At 39.8% G+C, this 22,991-nt stretch overlaps 2 protein-coding genes and 2 non-coding genes across 11 annotated transcripts in view; 3 read left to right on the top strand and 1 right to left on the bottom strand.

Annotated features, from left to right (window-relative positions):
- Positions 1–3,988: 3,988 nt before the first annotated feature.
- On the top strand, positions 3,989–19,053 carry Tipin (TIMELESS interacting protein). 3 transcript variants are annotated; one of them, XM_074066265.1, is made up of 8 exons: positions 3,989–4,099; positions 6,955–7,089; positions 7,521–7,599; positions 8,403–8,478; positions 10,963–11,085; positions 11,316–11,379; positions 16,843–17,049; positions 18,481–19,053. In XM_074066265.1, the coding sequence occupies exons 2-8, from the start codon at positions 6,963–6,965 to the stop codon at positions 18,663–18,665; spliced, it is 861 nt and encodes a 286-aa protein (XP_073922366.1). In that variant the 5' UTR covers positions 3,989–4,099; positions 6,955–6,962; the 3' UTR covers positions 18,666–19,053. The 3 variants fall into 3 exon arrangements, with proteins under 3 accessions (XP_073922366.1, XP_020036246.2, XP_073922367.1); XM_020180657.2 differs by having other exon boundaries at positions 4,030–4,152; XM_074066266.1 differs by lacking the exon at positions 3,989–4,099 and adding an exon at positions 4,180–4,327.
- Dis3l (DIS3 like exosome 3'-5' exoribonuclease) overlaps positions 5,821–22,991 on the bottom strand; it is a 49,192-nt gene continuing 32,021 nt past the window's right edge. For 4 of the 6 annotated variants that reach the window (XR_012445515.1, XR_012445517.1, XR_012445518.1 and 1 more), the window contains exons 15-20: positions 22,077–22,222; positions 21,472–21,646; positions 17,883–17,976; positions 10,022–10,126; positions 6,336–6,552; positions 5,821–6,236 (exon numbers count right to left, since the gene is read on the bottom strand). Coding sequence is in view for 1 of the 6 variants with exons in the window: in XM_020180653.2 (XP_020036242.2) it covers positions 21,080–21,388; positions 21,472–21,646; positions 22,077–22,222 (630 nt within the window). In the remaining 5 variants the exon portion in view is untranslated. Of the gene's footprint in view, positions 6,237–6,335; positions 6,553–10,021; positions 10,127–17,882; positions 17,977–20,838; positions 21,389–21,471; positions 21,647–22,076; positions 22,223–22,991 lie in introns of those variants that run through there. The other 2 variants (XR_012445516.1, XM_020180653.2) reach the window with 2 other exon arrangements.
- On the top strand, positions 10,020–10,150 carry LOC141421121 (small nucleolar RNA SNORA38). The gene has a single exon (XR_012445795.1). It is a non-coding gene; the product is annotated as a small nucleolar RNA SNORA38 (small nucleolar RNA).
- LOC141421176 (small Cajal body-specific RNA 14) lies at positions 11,810–11,944 on the top strand. Its single transcript, XR_012445836.1, has one exon.

Genomic DNA, 22,991 nt, shown 5'->3' with positions numbered 1-22,991 from the left:
ACCTCTTGCTTCCAGTGCTCCAGTACTGCCTTTGGACAGGATCAACATGGACAGCAGGTATTACCAATAATCCCTCATGTGTTGAGCCTGGAAACTCTCTTTTCCCCCAACCCTTAGCGTCTCCTTCCTCTTTCCCAAGCAGTTCAGGATGAATGGCCTCACTCTTTTGTTCTAAATAGCTGTGGGCTTCCTTTAGTGAGTTTGGAAAATACACCCATTCAGCTCCCTCCCTGGTCCTGCCTTGTTCTTTATCTCTGTTTTCCCTTCCCTGGGCTTACTGGGATCCTGGCTTCCCATGAAAAACTTGTAGCATGGTACATTATGACTTAAGTTATTCCAACTAGTTTACCAGTCCTTACAAAAAACTGCGGCTGCCATGCTCACGCCCTAACTCCACCCCCACAAGGGGAGGAGGGAAAGCAAACAGGTGCACTCATACACAGGGATGCAGGCTCCTGGGCACAGTGGGACACCTGCCATAACTAAGAGAATCCATAGAGAGGACCCAGCACATCCTACGCCTCCAGCCACACGTGGTGATGGCTGCGGCCCGCTGCCACTTCCCCAAAATGGATGAGAGGAAAAATAACTTGCACAGGTGCGTGTACATGGGAAGGGGGGAGAGGAGACAGGCCGCTGGATGGGATCACTCATCCCGGGCATGGGGGGGGAGCAACAACACTTTGCTCAAGCCTGGTTCCCAGCTCCACCTTACGCCTGACTGACCCAGCCCTCATAAGCTAATTGCTATCTCAAGGTTACAATCCCAGAAATAGCAAAATGGGTGTTACTGTGGTTACTAAACTTCTCATTTAAAATTTCCTATACTTTTTCCCTCCAAATTATTAGAACTAATTGTCCCTTATGGTACTGTTATTGCCCCGGGATGCCCCCTGAACACCCTTCTCTAGCTTTACAGACGATGTATTCCTTTGTTAAAAAGGTAGCCTTTATTAAAGAGGCTGCCTGCTGTTAAATAAAAGGCAGGATCCTAGCGGTTTTTTTTTTTTTTTTCTCTTCTCACTGCATTGGTCAGGTGGTCTAACCCAACCAGTTCACTTTCCCGGTCCTGACCACGGATGGGGGGGAAAAATCACAAGACAGGGGTGCCTGGACTTGTTGGTAAGGTCATTCCCAGTCAGGATGCTGACAAGAAGGGAATTGACCCAGTTTATTGTTGTCATCTTTCTGGATGGATCTGCCTCCTTCCAGTCTTCTGGCTTGTCTATTAAAACATTGAAAGGAAATATTGGAAACTTTGCACTGAGGCCTGGCCTCAGTATTCCTTAGATGACCAAGAGAAGTGGCCTTCACAGGGCTCCTTAAATTGCAATACCATACTCCAATTAGACCTTTTCTGTAAAAGGAAGAAAAGTAAACTGAGGTCCCTTATACAAATTTTCTTTTAACTCCAAGACCACCCAGACTGGCTCCACAATTGCTATCTAGATACTCAAACGCTGGCTATTCTTTGTAAGCCACAGGACAAACATGGAAAGGAGGACCAGAAATGCCCCTTATCAGTGACAAGGCCCCCTCCCCTACAGCTCCACTCTTTGCCCCTACCTTCTAAGCCACCCTAATATTCAGAACTCCTTAATGGGTGCTTCCCCCTTCAACAGGCAATGGTAGGAAGAGGGCAAGTCTATGTCCCCTTCCAGTTATCAGATCTAAGGGGAATTAAAAAAAGATCTGGGCAGCTATACTGATGCACCTGATCAATACATTCAAGCCTTTATCTCTGTGATTCAAACCTTTCAACTGACATGAAAGGATGTTATGTTTCTATTAGACCAGACTCTCTTCTCATTAGAAAAGCAATGAGTTCTGGCCCAGGCCACTCAGGTTGGAAATGATTACCACTTACAATGAGCCCCAGTACTAGTGACACCTGGAAATGAGGGAATAAATGTGCCTATACCTACAGGGGCACAGGCAGTCCCCTTGACAGATCCACACTAAAAGGGGCTGATGATATTGCTCAAGCAGTAGAGTGCCACTTTATAGGCACAAAGTCCTGAGTTCAAATCCCAGTACAGCCAAAAGAAAAAAAATATTTGGGGCTGAGGAAGTAGCTCAGTGGGAGAGTGTCTGCCCAACATGTGAGAGGTCCTGGGTTCAATTCACCAACACTGCTAAATTAAAAAAAAATGGTAAGAAAGATAAGTGGCGTTAATCTCACTTCAGCCATCTCATAGTGGAATAAAGTAGTTTAACCTAGACCATATCCCTCATTCTTCAAGTGAGGAAACTGAGGCCCAGAACAGATCAGAGACTTGCTCCCCAGAGTGTCAGATGTCAATGTAAAATAACAACTTTGCTTTACAACAACGGCCTGAAGAAAACCCCCTTCCCTTTCTGCAGCATCTTAAGGACGCTATCAGAAAGCATACCACAGGGGACACAGAGTCACAGGTGTCTTACCTATCCTCACCCTTCCCTTGTGTGCTCTCTCGCTTTTATCATGTGCTAAAAGTCCAATCCCCTTGTTGTGTTTGCCCTTGATCTAATGTCCACATATGAGGGAGAACATACGATTTTTGGTCTTTTGGGCCAGGCTAACCTCACTCAGAATGATGTTTTCCAATTCCATCCATTTACCAGCAAATGATAACATTTCGTTCTTCTTCATGGCTGCATAAAATTCCATCGTGTATAGATACCACATTTTCTTAATCCATTTGTCAGTAGTGGGGCATCTTGGCTGTTTCCATAACTTGGCTATTGTGAATAGTGCCGCAATAAACATGGGTGTGCAGGTGCCTCTGGAGTAACCTGTGTCACAGTCTTTTGGGTATAAATTCTTCTTGATCTAACCTTTTCTCTAGTTCCTGGTCCCCTTCTCCTATTGGCCTCAGTTGTAAAGATCTCTTTTATTCAGAAGTGTTACTTAACCTAAATCCTGACAGCCCCTGTCTCCCACAGGTCACCTACCTAGGTGTGGCCTTAAAGGGACAGACTTACTTCCTGAGTCATGAGGGAATCAACCCAATCTTCCATTTCCCACTCCCCCAAACTATAAAACAGCTTAGAGCATTCTTGGGAGTCACATGATTTTGTAAAATCTAGATCCCTAGATATGCAGCCCTTACCAGACACCTTTTTATGCTCCTACTAATATTGCTATTTGGGTCTTGTATAATAAATGCTCTCTCCAGATTTATATCTCAACAGGTCCAACAGATCAAACTCCAGCTTTTAGTTAAGAAATACTCACCTCTGCCTAGGCATAAGCCCTCCATCCCGTTCTATCGGGGCCCCTTGGAAACTACACAGGTCAACCCCTGAGACAAGTACCCTCTCCACTATCATTCCCCCCCCCCCCCCATTGTCAGCACAAAGCAGCTAGATGAGTCATCATCGCCCCTTTCCTCAACAGCAGTTGGGTGCTTGTCTCAGGGGGGATTTGTTGGGTCTAGAGACCTAAGGCAGATGAATATCCCATCCCCCATGGAGGCCTGCATTCCTGCGTCCTAAAGGAGAGATACAGATCTGCCACAGGGCTGATGAGCAAAATGCTCTCGATTGTTCCCTTCCCCCAATAAAGGTGCTGACCAAACCAGTTCACCTGAGAAAGCCCTTGAAGTGCAAGGCCAATGAGAAAACTCCCCAACCCAGAGTTAAACGTCCATAAAAACCCCAGCCTTCACCTGTGCAGCAGCTTCTGAGCTCCGCTGCAGTTCCCTAACTGTAGCCTTTCCTTTCTCTCTAATAAATCCCACTTTGTATACCGGCTTTGCCTCATCATTCAGCTGCCTCATGAGCCAGTTCTCTGGCCTGTGAAGGCAAGGACCCTCGACACCAGCATGTAACACGCTGTTCCTAACACACCCCGACCCATTTCCGAAGTTCAAGGTGCCTGGACAGCAGCAACCAACATGCCAGACTGGAAGTCCAGAAAGCGGAAGCCGTGGCACAGCGAGACTCCCGGAAGGGCGGGGCCGCATGGATGGGCGGGGCCAGAAGGAGGGTCCTACAGGCCCCGCCCAGGCACCGGGCAGATTTGGCGCCTAAAGCCCAGGAATGTTTCAGCGCCTGTAGTTCCAGAATCTCGCGAGAAGTGAGGTTCCCGCGCTTCGCAGAGCTGCGCGCTGTGGCTGTGAGCACCGGGAGCTGGCGGGGAAGCTCGGGAGCGGAGCGGCCGCCCCCCAGGTGGGCCGCGGGGCGGGAGAGCTGGGAAGTTGCAGGACTGCTGGGGAGGCTGGAGACGGGACCTGGGCGGGCTGGGCCTGAACGGCCAGTGCCTCCCGTGGGTGCGGGCCGGGGCACGCGTGCGTCCGGGCCTCTGAGTTGGAGTGAGGCTGCCCAGACCGAGCCGGGGTGAGAGGTAGGGGAAGAGGGGTGGAGGTTTGATGCTTTTCGGGGCGGCACCCAAAGGGGTGTCAGCCTGTTAGGACTGGAAAGTGGGACATTAGAAAAAGAAGGGTATGGGGATGAGTTGAATTTGAGACTGGAGGGGGAAGCTAAGGCAAGTGGGTCAGCGCTCAACAAGACTCCTGCCAAGGAGTGAAGCCGGGCGCGGTGGCTCCGAGCTACTGGGAAGGCTGAGGTCTGGAGGATCGCAGTTCAAGGCCAGCCTGGGCAAATAGTTCGTGAGACTCTGTCCAGAAATCGGTTCACTACTCAGCCTCAGTCCGTTCCATGCTGTCATCAGGTCCCCCAAATTCCCTGCCAGACATGGGGAACCCTGCTTCTTCCTAGGCGGCTGGTTTAGGGGCTGGCAGGCACTTCGCCACTAGCCACACCCCAGCCCTAAATACACTTCTGGTAGCTAGGAAGCTACGTTAGATTATGGAACGTTAATTGCCTTTCCAATTTTGAAAATCTGAGAGACTTTTAAAGTTTCAGTTGGTTATCGTCAGTTGATGCCTTGTATCTATGTATTTATGGTTATTGACATTTAGAATTGGAGGAATTTTAGAGATTATTCGAATAGTTTTGGAGCAGCCTTGGATTTTTGTTTTGTTTTGGATTCAAGGTCTCTATATTGCCCAGCCTGGCCTCAAATTCCTGGGCGCAAGGGGTCCTGCTATCAGCCTCCTGAGTGCTGGGACTCCATGTGGCATGCCACCGGTCCTGGCTTGGAATTATTTTTTTGAATTCCTTCACTCAACAAATACATATTGTGCATTGGCTGTACTAGCATTAGGGACACAGTGGTGGTGCACAAACAGACCTAAATGGTCTGCACTTGTAGAGGTACAGTACAATAAGAGACAAACATTAAATAACCACAGAAAGCCTAATATCGAGGGGCTGGAGACATCTCAGGTAGTACAGTGCTTACCTAGCAAGCATGAGGCTCTGAGTTCAAACCCCAGTACCACCACCAAAAACCCTCAAAACCTAATATTGAAATAATAATTCCTGTGAAACTTGTACTTGATACTGTTGGTGCTTACTAAAGGAGAACTTAATTTGGGGACATTGAATTAAATTTTTTTGTGGAGGGAGGTGATAGTTAAGATATGAAAGAGTCAAGAGCTTTCAAGATAGGAAATAACAATTGCTAAGGTTTTTTTTTGTGGGCCTTATTGTTGAACTCGGCATCACACAGGGCCTCTATTGCTTGAGTCACACCTCCAGTCCATTTTGCTCTGATTATTTTGGAGATGGGGGTCTCAAACTATTTGCTCGGGCTGGCCTCAAACCTCGATCCTCCAATTTCAGCCTCTCAAGTAGCTAGGAATACAGGCCTGAGCCACCAGCTCCCAGCTATGATCCAATTCTTAACAGTGGATATGGCTCTTAACAAGGAACTGGGGGAGAAAAAAAGAGTGGTGTGAACTGAGGCTAGAGAAGTATGAAGTGATCAAATCATACAGGGCCGTGATATTTTATTAAAAGTCAGAAGCCATTGAAATTCTTAAGCCAAGTTTCAATGTAATCAGCTTTATGTTTTCAGAGGTCCAGTGTTGCTGTAATAAGGAGAATGAATTGAAAAAGGCCAACGTGAATGGCAAAAAATGGAGTAATTCAAGCAAGAAATGTGATTATGAAGTGATTATGGAAATAGGGAGAAATAGATTCAAGGGATATTTAGAAAATAAAATGGACAGGAGATATGGAGTAGGAGGAAGGAAGTGTCAAAGATGACATGTAGATTTCTGACTTGCATAGCTAGATGTCATTCACTAAGGAACATTTAAAAGTTCAGTTCTGTACATGATGAGTTAATTAAGTGCCTTCGAGACCTGTAAAACAGGTGGTAGAAATCTGGAGCTCAGGGTTGAGGCCTAGGGTAGAGATAACAATGAATGATTATAAATTAGTGATTAGGAAAGCCATGTACAAAAATTAATTGAGAGCCATAAGATGAAGTCTTAGATACTTACTGGCCAGTTAGAAGATGATGAACCTGCAAAGAAGATTCAGAAGAGTCCAGAAAGGAAAACCAAATGACTACTGTGTTTCAAATGTCAAGGAAAACATTTTTTCCAGAGAAAGGATTGACCAAAAGTGTCAGATATTGCTGACACTTCAGCAAGATGGTATTACTCTTTTGAATTATCAGCCAGAGGATAATGTCCCATTCTTCAAAGGAAATCTTGCCTAAAAAAAGCCAACATGTAAACAGATCTGCTTTAGTTGGAGTAGGGGTAAAATGTCTTATCCTGCCTATTTCACATCTTTTTGGATGAAACCAAAAAGATGAAACCCTCTGAAGACCAAATTAATCTTTTTATGATAGGGGAAACTCAATATTTGAAACAAAATTATTTGTTCAAAGTCATACAGTTATTTGGTTGGTAGGTTCCACATTACAACTCAGTTTTCATTTTTGGCCTAATCTTTTTCCCCTATAATTGTTAATTCTCTACTTTTTGGGATGTATGAGTTTGAAATGTGGTTTAAGTGATTAAAACATGAATTTTTGCTGCAGATAGAACTTGACAGTGTAACAGGAAAACTATTTTGGATGAACAAAAATAATTTTAACTTTTTTTCCCCTAGAGAAAAAAATGCTAGAACCGGAAGAGAATGCCTTGTTTGATCTGCCAGGCTATGAGCATGGAGAAGATGAAACATTTCCTCCTTTCCCACCTCCAGCCTCTCCAGAGAGAGGTGGTACAGGAGGTGAACCTGAAGGTCTGCATTGAGTTTTCCTTAATTTTTAATTTTAAAATTATTGTTATTGTTTTGCCATAATAATGTGAATAATTTGGGGCCTTCTGCTTGCTAGGTAGGTGCTCTGCCACGCCCCCAGCCCTACTTTTTTTTTTGGTACTGGGGTTCGAACTCAGGGGCTATACCTTGAGCCACTCCACCAGCCCTTTTTTGTGATGAGTTTTTTTGAGATAGAGTCTCATGAACTATTTGCCCTAGCTGGCTTTGAACCAAAGTTCTGATCTCTGCCTCCTGAGTAGCTAGGATTACAGCTGTGAGCCACTGGTGCCCAGCTCTTGAGACAGTCTTGCATGTGTCCCCATGTTCAGTTATTTGTCAGTCAGTTTAGAAATAATACATTATGTAACTGAGGCTTAAATTATTTAGTACTAAATCTTGGTCTATTTCACTAGAGTCAGGGAGTGGAGCACCTGTTCCTGTTCCTCCAAAGAGAACTGTTAAAAGGAATCTACCCAAGCTGGATGCTCAGAGGTACATAAATTTACTACTTTATTATACATTTATACATTTTTTTTAACTGGTGAGACTGGAATTTGGACTCAAGGCTTGCAAAACAGGCACTCTAGCACTTGAGCCACACCTTCAATTTTTTTTTTTTTTTTTTTTTAAAGAAAGACAGAGCGTTTCCACACCTCCAATTGATTTTGTTCTGGTTATTTTGGAGATGGGAGTCCCAAGAACTGTTTGTCTGGGGTGGCTTTGAACCTTGATGCTCCTGATCTCAGCCTCCCAAGTAGCTAGGATTACAAGCATGAGCCACCAGTGCCTGGTTCATATATACGTTCTCTCTCCACCATTGTTTTCTAATGTTATAAGCTTTTGGATGTAATGATTTGGGGATTAGATATTTCTGTAAACATTTTTTTTTTCAGCTCAGGAGAAAATATTTTTTCTTCTTAGTCTTTATTTTTTTGGTAGCACTGCACTTAGAAATTGGCCTCATACTTGCTAGGCAGGTGCCCTTACCACTTGAGCTACTCCACTCAAGGTGGGTTTTTCAAGATAGGGTCTTGCAAACTATTTGCTATGCCTGGGGTTGGCTCCAACCACAATTCTTCTGTGATCTCTGCCTCTTGAGTAGTTAGGATTACAGGTGTGAGTCACTAGCACCTGGCTATGGTTTCAGTTTTAACATTACTAGAAATCTTGAGGCTGATGGAGTGGCTCAAGTGATAAGAGTGCCTACCCAGCAAGCATGAGGTTCTGAGTTCCGCCAAAAAATGTTTTTTAAATTAAAAGAAATCTCAAAATTGAAAATCTGTTTGTATTCACAGATTAATTTCAGAGAGAGGGCTTCCAGCCTTAAGACATGTGTTTGATAAGACAAAATTCAAAGGTAAAGGTCATGAGGTAAGAAATGTCTGGTTTTATTTTTTTTTATTTATTTTTTATTTTTTTTATTTTACTCATTCATTAATTTTGCAGTTCTGGGAATGGAACCCAGAACACTCTACAGTTACCACTGAGCTACATCCCCTGCTGTAGTTTTTATATTAGACTTTTGGTTTTTTTTAAATTGTAGTAAAACATGGTCTTTTATCCTGTTCTTGGGAATCTCTGATAAATTTATTGTCAGTGCTGTTGTTAATTATCATATCTCTTGAGAAAGCTGTTGTGTAGAAAAGGTACTACTTGAACAACTAAAAAGCCTTGTGGAGTCTCATTTTTGTCACTGTATATAGCATGTTGTTCCCCTCCCCCTGCACTGTATGTAGTATGGCTTTAGGAAAATTATCTTAGTCTCAAAGCCTGAGTTTGTACTTTATAATTTAGAGAAATAAAATTTACAGAGATTCTACCTGTTTTGACCAGGTATAGATCTCTAGGACATGGCACAGTGCCTCGTTTTTAATAGGTGTCAGTAAAGTTTTGTTGAAAAATGAAGACATTTAAAAATTGACAATCACTGTACAGATGGAAATTTTTAAGATTCAGTTATCTTTGAATCATGTGGGGCTATAGATAAAGTTTTTGGCATTTGACTTTTTTTTTTTTTAATATAGAGCTTTACAGTTTTAAGTGTTTCATATATACTCTCCTTTAAATTTCAACCTGTGGGGTAGGGGTTCATCTCTTTATCTAGTAAAGGAAACTAAGTGTTAAGAGTTTTAAGTGACTAATGCCAACAAGTAAAGCTAAGCCTAGATTTGCATTTTATAACCCTTCTAGAATAATGCTACTACAACAGTGAATACCATTTAGCTGTGCTATGTAGCATAATTTGGAAGGAGGAAGAGACTGGAGGCAGACTGTAAGTCAGGCTGTTGTACTGTCAGTGAATTGAAGTGATACTAGCCTGGATAGAGCAATAGTAGATTGGGAACAACATATAGAACATGTAGATAATTGGATATAGGAAGGTAAAAAGGGAAAGCCAAAAATAATCCCAAGATTTCAAACCTGGGAGGCAGCAAAATTGCACATTTACTCAACTTCAGTGCACATGAAAATATAAGCCTGAGTTCTGTTTTGCCATGAAACTAATCATAAATCAAGATATCTAAAAACATATCCAGAGCTGGAAGTATGTCGGTGTGTCTTTCCTTTTTTTTTTGCAGTACTGGGGCTTGTACTAAGCCTTCATCTTGAGCTACTCCACCAAGCCCTTTTTTGTGAAGCTTTTTTTTTTTTTTAGAAATAGGGTAGCTAGGATTACAGGTGTGAGCCACTGGCACCCAGCTCTGGAGGTGTGTCTTAAGTAGTAGAGTACCTGCCTAACAAGCTTGAGTCCCTAAGTTCAAACCTCAGCACCAATAAAACCAAACAAAAGACATCCAGTTCAGTTAATTCATTGCCGTTGTTGAAATTTTCAGCTAGGAGTGGTGAATTGGTGCTTTAAGTTTATGAGGTCTAGATCATGTTCATAGCCTGCTATTGAAATAAGTAAACTTACCTCCTACAAAGGCGTGTCTTTGGTTCCATGTCTTTGGACACGTAAGAATTGGAGGCAAAGAAATGTGGTTGTGGAGAAATCTGGGGCCAGCTTGCTCCCCGCAGGCTCAAAATCAACCATACCACATAGAAGAAGAAAACCAAAATAAGTAAACTTTACATGAAGAACATGAATTTTGTGTTTCTTCAGTGGGCCAGGGTATACTCTGAGACAGTTTAGCTATTAGCTATTCTTCTGTACTTTTCCCTTACTATTTGCTCTTAACATTTTCTCACAATATTGAATTCTCACTGCTTTTTTTTCCTCCATATATGACTTGGAACTTACTATATTTATATATTAGAATTTCAAATATAGAGAGGTATTGTAGTTTGAGATTGTGTAAACTGTTCTTTAAGTCTGGTACTTTGCCCTTGGAATTTCTGAATATATTCTTAGTGTTCAGAATTCTCAATGCTTTATTATATATATGTGATTTAGGGACCTGTCATAGTTTTAGTTACTCCTGAAGGATACCTTGACATTTTATTAAAGCTTATTTTGGGGTTTTACTTTATACTTCTGAAAGACATGTATATTTATTACCTTTTAACTATCAGTTTTTTGTTTTGTTTTGTGTTTTTGGCAGCACTGGGGTTTGAACTCAGGGCCTCACGTTTGCTAGGCAGGTGCTCTACCACTTGAGCCACTGCTAGGCCTTATTAGGTCTTTGTGCTGGCCTTTTTTCCTCTGATTTTTAAAGATCTGTGTCCAATACTCTTTTAGACTACAATCCTCCAATCCTTAGTAAATATATTTTTAAAAAATTTTTCTTCTAAAAGTTTTTCAACCTTAGAAATATGACACCGTGACTTTGGCATAGCTTTTGAGTTCTAGAATCTGCTGACAGGGTTGGTTGTGAGATTGAGTCTTCTGTTTAGCATTTTTATTTTATGTGCCAGGCTGAAGACTTGAAGACACTAATCAGACACATGGAGCACTGGGCACATAGGCTATTCCCCAAACTGCAATTTGAGGATTTTATTGACAGAGTTGAATACCTAGGAAATAAAAAGGAAGTTCAGGTAAGTGTTGTGATTATCATGAATGTCATTCACAATGCTAAATAGTACAAGGGTAGATTTAGTTGATACTAAATTGCTATCTGGGGGTCTTCATCTTGAACTCTGTCCTGGTAAAGAGGAAACTTAATAGTAGTTACTTGAAGAACAAGTTATATGAACTAAATGAGTAAGTAATCATTCCCCTTCCTAACATTATCAATGAAAGTGTAAAAATATCTTTTTATTTTCAGACCTGTTTAAAAAGAATTCGACTTGATCTCCCTATTTTACATGAAGATTTTGTTAGCAATAATGGTAATTATTTAAGTTTACTTGCCTTATAACAATTTCGTTTTTAGAAATGGATCTAGGTGGAGTAGATAGTATTGTAAGACTGAATTCTTAGCCTGTGTTGTGTAAGTACAGTTAAGAGGAACAAATTTAAAAAGTTTATATGTTTAGAATGTTGTATGTGAAATTTGTTGCTTAAAGACATGGTTGTAGTGCTATTAGACATGTTGTAAAAATATATTTAGCTACAGAATATGAGCTTTTGAGAACTGTTGACCCACTGATCCTTTATAGTGCTTGTTAATGCAAGTATATGTCAAGATACAGTGTGTACATAAATATATACCATTAGAAAAAGTGGCTTTGGAAAATTATAGGTAGAGTTTTAGGTGGAAGAAAGTTTGCATTTCACTCCAAGTGCAGATCCTGAATACAGGACTTGAGTAAGACTTCAGTGACTGTTCCTGGTATTGATTGCATTTGTAGATGTACAATGCAACCATAGACAGTCACACACATCAAAACAGATGGTTCCTGCCGACAGGATCTGTATAGAAATCAGATTTTCTGTGCGATGGCTCCATACATGTTTGTTTTTGTTTTTTTTTAACTTTTAGATATGGTAGGCAATAGAAGTACATATAAAAATCCTCCAGTCATTTATGAGATTTAATTAATGTAGGATTTTAATTTTTTGGTAAGATGTATTTACTAATGGTATATGAATTAGTGTATATTTAAAAATGAGTTATTATATTATTAAATATCAGAGTCTATAGCACTGGGGTGGTTTGTTTATTTAGCAGTATTTTTTAATTGCCCACTGTATGCTAATGGTTCAAGGGTAAAGGATGAATAAAACTAAATCCCTAAATTTATAGACTAACAGACTGGAGAATGAGTCAGTCATGTAACATCACCAATAGTATGACAGGTGCTATATTGAGATGTGTGAGTAGGGCACAGGGTCTGGTGCAAAGGAGAGCAGTTATATTACTTAGTGAGGGGAAAGATTCATATCAGAGTTATTGTAAGTACTTTGAATGCTAAGCAGGAGAAGTCAGCCAGAGGTGACTTTAGATAGAGAGATCCACTTGTGTATAGGCATAAATTAACATGAATCATTCATGCTGAACCTATAGTAGGCCTAAATCAGAGACCTTGTTTGTTGTTAAATATATTTTCTTTGTACTTTAACCTTTTTGAAGACCACAGAATCAGAAATCCTTTGAGTATTTTCTTTGTTTATTTATGTACATGTATTTATGTACTGATGATATATAATGTACACTTTTTATTCTTACCAAAAATACATTTACATTACTGTTTGTTTGTTTTGGCGCACTGGGCTTTGAACTCGGGGCCTCATGCTTGCTGGGCTGGCATTCTTACCACTTGAGCCACTCCACCAGCCCTACTGTGTAGTTTTAAAGTAAGATGGGCTGGGAATATAGCTCAGTGGTAGAGTATTTGCCTAGCGTGGCCAGGACCCCGGGTTCAATCCCTAGCACTCCGAAAAAAGAAAAAAGAAAAAGAAATGCAAGAGCAAGGTGATTGATTGTCCTATTGAATAATTCTTTAAAAAAAAAACTTGTGGTAATACTTATTGATGCAGTGATTTGAAAGTATGATTATAGATTAGTTTTTTTTCCAAGTCTTGGTTTTATGGCACAAAGATATATCAGTCCAAATGGAAATACAGCCTCATTAATTGCACTTAATAGTCTTGGCATGGCTGGGTGCAGTGGCTCAAACCTATAATCCTGGCTGCTTGGGAGGCAGAGATTGGGAGTATTGTGGTTTGAGGCTAGCCCAGGCAAAAAGTTCGGGTGACTTCCTGATTAATAGTGTGCATGAGAAAGACACAAATAGGATTACGGTCCAGGCTGGACTGGGCATAAAACAAGACCCTATTTCAAAAATAACAAACACAGAAGGGGCTGGTTAAGTGGCTCAAGTGTGCCTATCTAATTTCATCTGTCTTTTTTCTTTTTATTTATTTATTTATCTGGTTTTTTGGGGTTTTTTTTGTTTTGTTTTTTGGTATAACTAGGGTTTGAACTCAGCCTCATGCTTGCAAAGCAGGTGCTCTACCACTTGACTCACACCTCTAGTCCATTTTGCTGTGGTTATTTTGGAGATGGGGTCTCTCAAACTGAGGTCCTCCAGATAGCCTCCTGAGGAGCTAGAATTACAGGTGTGAGTCACTGGCGCTTGGCCATTTTTATATTTTTAACAAATATCTACTTAAGTCACTCCTATGCTCATAGCTTTCCAGTGGCTCCTATTTCATTCAAAGTAAAAGCCAGAATCTATCTTCTTCTGTATCTTAATTCATTCTCCTTCTCTCTCTTTTTCACTTCCCTTTTTTTATTGTTTTAGCCACACTTGCCTTCTATTTCTTAAACATTCCAGGCCCATTTCTATCCTAAGGCTTTTGTACTTTGATTCACTGCCAGCAACACTGTCTTCCCCATTTCTCATCAAATCTACACAGCTAACTTTCTTAGCCCTCTTCAAACTGTGCTCAAATGTCAGCTCAGAAGCTGAGCATGGTGATTCGTACCTGTAATTCAGTACTTGGGAGGCTGATGCAGAAGGATTGTGAGTTTGAGGCCAGCCTGAGTTTCATAAGTTCCAGGACAGCGTGGGCTATATAGTAAGACCCTGTCACAAAAAACTAAGTAAAAATTAAAAAAAAAAAACCTACCAACTCAGCATATTCTGAGTTGTAACTACACTGTAACTACACTGTTACAGTTGCACCTTCCCATTCCTGATTCTCTGTGGTGTTTTCTTTTTTCATAGCACTTATTTGCCTTTAATTATTTTGCTCTTATTTATCTTTTAGTTTCTCTACACCAAAATACCACATTGAATATTTTTTACTTTAGTTGTGTTGCCACAATTGTCTATGAATGTTGGCAGTGAATAGGTTTCCTGTGTAGTCCTCTCTTTTTTTTTTTTTTTTTTTTTTTTTGGTGGGACTAGGGTTTGAACTCTTGCAAATCATGCACTCTCTGCGTGAGTCACACCTCCAGTCCATTTTTTCTGGAGATGGTCTGGCCTTGAACTGTGATCCTCTGATCTCGGCCTCCCAAGTATGTAGGATTATAGGTACGAGCCAATGGTGCCTGGCAGTAGTGTCCTCTAATTTTTTTCTTTTTTTTTCCTGTGCTAGGGTTTGAACTCAGGGCCTACACCTTGAGCCATTCTACCCCCCCTTCCCCTTTATATTTTCCCCTTTGGTACTGAGGTTTGAACTGAAAGCCTAGACCTTGAACCACTCCTAACTTTTTCTTTTTTTTTTTTTTTTTAATTTTTGTGATGAGCTTTTTCAAGATAGGGTTTGCAAATAATCTTCCTGGGCTGACTTCAAACCACAATCCTCATCTCTGCCTTCTGAGTAGCTAGGATTACAGATGTAAGCCACCCATACCTGGCAAGGAGACTCATCTGTTTCATAATTGGTTCTATTGCTTGTCTCAGCGTCTCCAGCTCTGTTTTCTACTTGTAGTCTGTCACTATTTCATCATCAAGGAATGCATCATACTTTCTTGCTACATTTTTTTTTCCAAGTCAGGAAGGAAAACTGTTTGGCTCTTTTACTTTTAAGAAACTACAAAAGAGGGTTTGGTTGAAAAGGGCTGGATGTATCATGAATTTTATATCTCAGAGTAGTTGTGAAGGTTTGTCTTCATGTTTTAAATGTTTTTCTAATTATGATTTTTTTATACTATATTTAGCTAATATCTCAAGGTACAGTGTATACCTGGAATGGCAATAGTACATGTAAATTCATATTTTGAGTGATGATTTAAGTTTTTTACTATTTTGTCAGATCTTCTGGGATTTATCATTTTTTAATCCCATAATGTGAATGACATACAAAAAAGGTGACTTCTGAGTTCAGCCATTTTCTTCTTTCTTTTTTTTTTTTTTTCCCCTTGGTTTGACTGGCTCGCAAAGCAGGCATTCAACCACTTGAGCCACATTTCCAGTCCAGTTTTTTTGAGTTTTTCCCTTTTCTTTTTGCAGTACTAGGGACTGAATCTAGAGCCTTGTGCATGCTAGGTAAACACTCAACCACTGAGCTACATCCCCAGCCCCATTTATTTCTTGCTTGTGCTTTTATTATTCTGCCTGCATGTATTTTGTTATTTTGCAGAATCTTTTAAAGCTACCATGTATGCATTTTGTTGGGAATGACTTGGGTTAAAACAAAGTAATATATAGTTTACTTGACGAGGCAATCAGAAACACCTATATATTACAGTATGCTGAAATTTGAAATTTAAAAATGAGTGACAACCCAGTTCTCCCATTCTTCAACTCACAGACCAGACAGTAATCCTATAAATGGACAAATGGTCCTTGTTTTGTTTTGCAGTACTAGGATCAAACCCAGGGCCTTGTGCATGTTGTTAGGCACTCTACCACTGAGGTACATCCTGAGCCCCAGTCCTTCTTTTAAGTGTTAGTAAAACTTAGTTTTTTTTCTTAATTTTTAAATGAAGTGGTACTTTCCATACCACTCTGGATAATTTTTGAGGCATCCTTGATGGAGATAACTGGTGCACCGGAATTTAACACTAGCTGGGCCTGGTGGTACATGGCTATAATCACAGCATTAGGGAGGCTGAAGTAGGAGGACTGACAGTTTGGGGCCAGCCTGGACTACATGGTGGGTTCAAGGCCAGGCTTGGTTACCTGCTCAGGTCCTGTCTCTAAATAAATAAATAATACTGATAATTTAGAGAGCACTTAATTTTTTAAAAAATTAACTTGGAAATGTGTCCATGTATCTCCATTTTTTTTTATATTTGTGTCTCTTTTGTCCTATAAAAGATGATGGCCTAGCTGGCTGCTGGTGACTCATCTGTAATCCTAGCTACTCAGGAGGCAGAGATCAGAAGGATCACAGTTCAAAGCCAGACCCAGGCAAATAGTTATCAAAGTCCTATTTTGAAAATATTCAAGGTGTAGGCCCTGAGTTCAAACCCCAGTGCTGGAAAAAGAAAAAAAAAGATGATGGCTTATGTAAAATTACTACTGTGTACCATATAGACAGTACGGCAAGCTTTTCAAATGTGTTGGTCTAGTGTAGAATAAGACTGTTCGTGGACTGGGGGCATGGCACAAATGTAGAGTACTTGCCTAGCAAGCAAGAGGCTCTGAATTCAGTCCCCATACCGCCAAAAATTAAGGTTTTGATTCTTTATGTTGTTATTGACCCAAGCATGAATTAGTTCATTCATATTTTAAATAATATTTCCATTTGACTAAACCTGCCTCTTTAAAGTGATTTATAAATATTCTTTTACTTGTTGGAATCAGGTATGTACTTGGAATATTCTCATACCTCATACCTTGTTTTTATAGGTCAGGTCCTTTGCCACCTTTTATGTTTTTCATTAAAAAATTGTATAAGCTCTTTCTCTAATTCATCTAACACTACAGATTTACTAACTTTCCTTTCTACCACAGATGAAGTAGGGGAAAATAATAACCTTGATGTAACTGCTGCTGAACTAGATCCCTTTTTGACAAATGCATCTGAAAGTGAGAAGTTTGCTTCTGAGTCAAGTAGAAGCCTAACAGAAGAGCAGCAAAAAAGAATTGAGAGAAATAAACAACTGGCCTTGGAAAGAAGGCAGGCAAAGCTACTGAATAATAGTCAGTCCCTAGAAAATGGTAAATTTTATGCTTATTTTTATGAGCTACCATTAACATGTAGAGGGCATGTTAGAAATTTTAACTTCTCTGCTATCCCCTAAAATAAAATACCTCTAGGTATAGAAAAGTGTCATACTGGGTTTATGTATATTTGAGAGAGAATGTGTGTATGAGCTATTTGGAGTCCTCAAAAAATATATGAGCCTAAGATTGTTTTCTGGATAGTTGAGTAAATCTTAAGATTCTGAGTCCTTCAAAAGTATATTCTTTCTTGACATGTGACATACATTTAGGATCACAATTATGAAAATTTATTTTCATACTTTCATAACAAACATACTGTCTTCTGTATGTACTGAGGATTATAGAGCCACTTGTGCTTGTATGACAGACATTGGTACTAAAATTCTTTTTATTGCATTGTGGCACTTTTACTGTGAGCTGCACTTTTGGTGGTCATTTGCTTATCTGTAGCATCCCTTTCCAGCTTAGAAAGGTGCCTTGAAATTTGCTATTTTTGTGGTGTACACACTTGTAATCCCAACACTGGGGAAGCAGAGGCAGGAGGATCAGAGCTCAAGTCCAACTTGGGCTACATAACACCCCTCCTCCCAAAATGTGGTTTTTATTTTCATCACTCATCCATTTCGATGAAATAGGGCACATTTAGTTTGGTATGGTTGTAGACTTATTCATCCATTTAGGTGCCTTTTACTAATGGATGTACTCTTTCACTGAATGTATTCTCAGCCTAAAATAGACTGTGGGTTCAGAACCCAGATAAGCAAGTTTGTTAGAACTGTATTTTAAAAGAATTGTAAGTTTAGGAGCTGGGCATAATGCTTGCATACCTGTAATCCCAGCACTTGACATGTTGAAGCGGGATGATAAGGAATTTAGGGCCAGCCTGGACAAGTATAGTGAGATACTCTGAAAAACCAAAAACTAAAAAAAAAATTACAAGTTTGATTTGAATGAAGAAAGCAAGATTGCACATCTTTCTCAATTTGCAATCATTTGTTTTCCTTTTGAAATGGAAAATAAGAATTATAAGTACATACCATGTTGTAAAACAAGTTTCACCCAATAACAAAATTCTTGAATGAGTATTGTATTGTGCCTACATTTTCATGATTTTTTTTTTCAGTTAAAATGAATTTAATTTTTACCTTTACAAATGGATATGGCATTAGTACCATGTGAAAAATTACATGACGATATAATTATTGATGGTAGTGGCTTCCTTTCCATCTCAAAATATAGCTGTCAATAAGTATTTGAGGCTCACCTTTTTTTTGGTGATACTGGGGCTTGAAGTCTGGGCTTACACCTTGAGCCACTCAGTATATAATAGGTTTGATTTCTACTAACCTAAGTTTTTGAGGAGATTTGTGTTTATGAGGTAAGGTTGGACTAGGTGCTTGTAATGAGTAATGATTTCTCTTGTAGACACGTTAATGAATACACCCAGAGCACAGACAGAAGAGGTTTTTACTGGGGAGGACCAAGAGGAGGAGTCAAGTGGATTAAACAAAGACACTGTGGACAATCCATGTAAAGATACTTCTGTCCATACTGTAAATGAATCAGAGCAACTAAAAGTAGAGGAAACACAACTGGACCATTCCTCTTAAAATGTACAATGGTAACTATTTCATCTCAAACTTTACTGAGGTTAAGGAAACCTCCACTAGGAGAAAAATGTATCTATTAATGCTGTCCTGGAGTTTGGGATTACTGTATATTTTGGATAGAAATCCTTAAGTGGTAAAACATTTGTATATTTTTGTAAAATTTGGTATTTATTTATAATTGTTGCTTATTAACTTTTAGTTAAGTCTATTGAGTGTTTATATAGCTATGACTTTGTACAATGATTAATAGTTAATAAGCAGTTTTTGCTAGTGTGCGTTGAATATTGAATACTTTGTTTTCACTACATTGGTAATGTTTTTTATGTAAATGTGTATTGGCTATTAATTTCTTTTTATAAAGAAGTAAAAATAATTATTTTATAAACTGTCTTTGAGGCTTTGTGTAAGTTTCTCATCACAAACTAGATCTGCAGTTTATACTTCTGGTAAATATTCAAGGTTTTTGCCTGTATTTTGAAGAGTCACTTTAATATATAAAAGGTTACATGAAAGGCTGAGATACTGCCTGTCATCACAGCTGCCAGGAATTAAAAAATGCTCCTTGGCATCTTTCTGACAAGCTGGAGAGAGACTTATGGAGTGCCCCAAGGAACCCAGAGCTCCCAGGGAAGATTCACAGGAAAGGCCTTGTAGATGGTAGAGGAGCTTCCAACTATTGGGAAGAACATGTTGAAGGACACAAAAGTAAAAATTTTAGGAAATAAAAAAGATTTGGGAATGACTATGAGACTAAGAAGTGATAGGGACAGATGGTGAGGGGACCTGGTTGGAGTTCTTGCTTGTCCCACACACACATACACTGAAGTTTGAACTTGGCCTACATCTTGAGCCATTCCACCAGCCCTTTTTTTTTGGTGAAGGATGTTTTCAAGATAGGGTCTCGTGAACTGTTTGCTCGGGTTGGCTTCTAACCCTGCTTCCTGTTCGTTGTCTCCTGAGTAGCCACTGGTGCTTGGCTGAGTTTTTGCTGTTTTGCCATCTTGGTTAGAGATAAGAAAGCATCATGTTGACAGGTTAAAGGTCCAGTGCTTGATAGGAGATTCTCTTGGAGGGGAGAGAAAAGACCTAGCTAGTTTTTACAGACTGGGAAAGGGGTTATCTTTTGTAAGAAAGACTTGTATTCACAAAGGAAAGCTCTCTGACCTCTTCCCCTAGGCCTTGATCGTGCTGCAGTGGCTTCTATCTACAAAGCCACAATTGGCCAACATCTTATGCTCAGAAGGTTTGAGCATAGGCGTGGGGAATAACAAAGATGGTTTGGTTAAGAAGCCAGGAAGTTGGGTACAGAAGAACATACGGGTTATGGGTTTGCTGGGAGCTGCCATAGTGATGAGCATGGGGCATGTACATCTAGAGGATTGTGATTTAATGGTCCCTGGGGGACCTGGTCAGACCTTTATATTTATGAACTAGATTTTAGGAGAGGACTGGGGAAAGAGGTTTTTTTGGTGGAGGGGTGGTTTGAACTCTGGGCTTTGCACTTACAAAGCAGGCACTCCACTACTTGAGCCACATCTCCAGTCCATTTTGCTCTGGGTATTTTTGGAGATGGGGGTCTTATGAACTGTTTGCCCAGCCTGGCCTCCAACTGTGATCCTCCAGATCTCAAGTAGCTAGGGTTATAGGTGTGAGCCACTGGCGCCGCTAAGAGTTAATTTTCTAATCGTGGGTTTGCTGGTAAAGGATCATGTTTCCAGCAAGGGGAAGGCCAGTGCGCCTCACTGTCTGATGGTGAGTGCACTATAAAATGGGAGAGGGAAGGGGGTCCAATTACTCTCCCTGTGCCCTACCTCCAACTAGTGCTGGACAACTGGGAAGAGTCAAACAGGAAGTAGGAGTTTTAAAATAGATGGTGGACAGAACTCTTACCTGAAAGTGACTAAAAGTTATCTGACAGATGTTGGTGGGGGCAGTGACTCAAATGCACACCACCTTTTTTTTTTTTTTTTTTTTTTTTCAGTTCTGGGGTTTGAACTCAGCTTCATGCTTACTAGTCCCCCAATTTTTTTTTTGGTGGTACTGGGATTTGAACTCAGGGCCTCACTCTTCCAAGGCAGACACTCTACTACTTGAGCCACTCCATCAATCTCCCCTCTTCCCTCCCAATTTTTAATTGAAAAAAAAAAAAACCCATGTATTTTGAAATAACTGATTTGAGACAAGATCTGGTTTATTAAAGAGACTAATAAACTGCCTTGCGGAGCCTGCATTCACTATATATAAGTAGTGACCTAGTTAATTTCATTTAAGGCAACTTCAGTGATGTATGAGATCATTGTACACATGAAATATCCACCCAGTCTCAAAACTAGAGCACCGACTGACACAGAATTAGACATTGAATTTGGCAAGATGGTAAAACATGTAAGACAAAATTATCTTAATGAAGTGTTTCATATTCCATAATTGTTTGAAACATCCAGGAGAGCTAGGTCTCTTATCTCTTCCAGAAGTGTGTATAGACTTCTTCCCTTTGTTTGGCGATATTCTTGATACTCTTCCTCATTGACCTTTACTTTTACTTCTTGAGCAAGCTGAGCTTCTTCCACAGATCTGGTTACTTCTTTCACTAACTCACTCTTCAGCAAGAGGGAACTCTGATGAGAAAGTTCTGTGTTTGGTGTCATGTATGGTTTGTTGCTTATTATTTCAAGCCTGATTGTATCAGAATGGCAACGCAGGGCCTGAACAGATATTCTTACCTATCACAGAGGAGAAAATACATACTACTAAATCACATTCTTCGTTCTTATGTTGAAATAATACTGAATTTAGAAACACTTACTGTCACATGGTCAAACAAATGGAATGTTGTCGATTCCCCTCCTGTTGTGGTAGAGGTGATTCTGTTTTGAAATCGTTGAAGAGATCCTGGTTTCCATTGAGAATGGCTATCTGGGCCACAAGAGATCACTAAACCATCTTTATTTTTTAGATAAGCAGCACCTTTAATCCCAAACCTGAATTGTTGTCAGAATAAAAATCCAGAGAATATATTCTTAACATAAACAATTTATATGCTTATCTACAGTGCTAGTTTAATTCTATATTTTTTTTAAAAATCACTTTTCGTATGATTTACATCCTATGATTTACTGAAGCAGATGGGAATAAAAAGTACTTTGCTAGATAAGAAAGTAAGATCCTAATAGTACATATCCACACAATTGCTTCCTTCATTTCATAGTTATATATGGAACTAAACATTACACTATATATATATATATATATACATATATATATATATATATATGTATATATATATATATATATATATATTTTTTTTTTTTTTTTGATGCTGGGTATCAAGTCAGGGCATCACAGACTACCACTGAGCTACACTCCCAGTCCTGTGATTTCTTATTAACCATTGCCTTAGATATAACATACCTCGGTATAAATACAAGCACCCCATTTGTTCTAATTGAATAGATAACTCCATCAGATATGCAGCGCTGCTCAGTTTCAGGGTCTTTGTCTTTAAAGTACATGCACTGGAAGAGTTCAGTAGACTGCTTCTGAGAATGCTGCGCTGCCTGTAGGAACAAGGCCAAAGTGTTAAGCAGATGTCAATGACAGGCCCAGAAGAAACCCGAAGTTCACATTCCCATAGAAACAACACTTTTAAAAGCCTGGATTCCATAAAACTATTAACGAACATAATTGTGTATTAGGAATTAAATCAGCAGTAGGTGTGGCTCAAGTGGTAGAGCACCTGCCTAACAAGTGCAAAACCCTGAGTTCAAACCATAGAACTGTGAAAAATAATTAAATCAATTTTTGTAGGTGCTTAATCATCCAGTATCAACCCTTCAAAAATGTCTTAGAAAGTGAATTCTTTATAAAATGAAACATCTCTAGTTTGTCAGATTAGAGGCCAGCATATTGGGACATGTCCAGTTAAAAGTATCATACATGTCCTGCCTTTCTAAATCTGTCCTACCAAAATCTTTGGTGGGAGTGTAAAGTAAAATTACTGTGCACTCAGTAATGTGCATCAGAGTTTTGGCATGGTGGTGGTAAACTGCATTGCTTAGAACACTTCTGCCCAGACAGAACTTTCTGTAATGATGAAAATGCTGTTACCCAATAGTGACACTATGGTGCCACAGATGGTGGCAGGTGAAATGTGGCTAGTATGTCTGAGGAACTGAATTTCTAATTAATTTAAATAGCTACCATGGCTAGTGGCAACAATACTGTACAAAAGAGAATTAGAACATTGGACATGGACAGTTTTCTTTAACATCTAGGTTGTTTCTAATCTGCATCACCCAGGGGTCTAGCTCTGTGCTATGCAATCTT

This window comes from Castor canadensis, chromosome 2 (assembly GCF_047511655.1).
Source record: "Castor canadensis chromosome 2, mCasCan1.hap1v2, whole genome shotgun sequence".
NCBI lineage: Eukaryota > Metazoa > Chordata > Mammalia > Rodentia > Castoridae > Castor > Castor canadensis.
This window is presented reverse-complemented; position numbering and strand designations above follow the sequence as displayed.

Bases quoted from the DNA above. Each gene is read 5' to 3' on its own strand.
- Tipin (XM_074066265.1), top strand. From the start codon at position 6,963: ATGCTAGAACCGGAAGAGAATGCCTTGTTTGATCTGCCAGGCTATGAG. The intron at 8,479-10,962 runs GTAAGAAATGTC...TTTATGTGCCAG, and splicing joins TCAAAGGTAAAGGTCATGAG to GCTGAAGACTTGAAGACACT. The intron at 11,086-11,315 runs GTAAGTGTTGTG...TTTTATTTTCAG, and splicing joins GAAATAAAAAGGAAGTTCAG to ACCTGTTTAAAAAGAATTCG.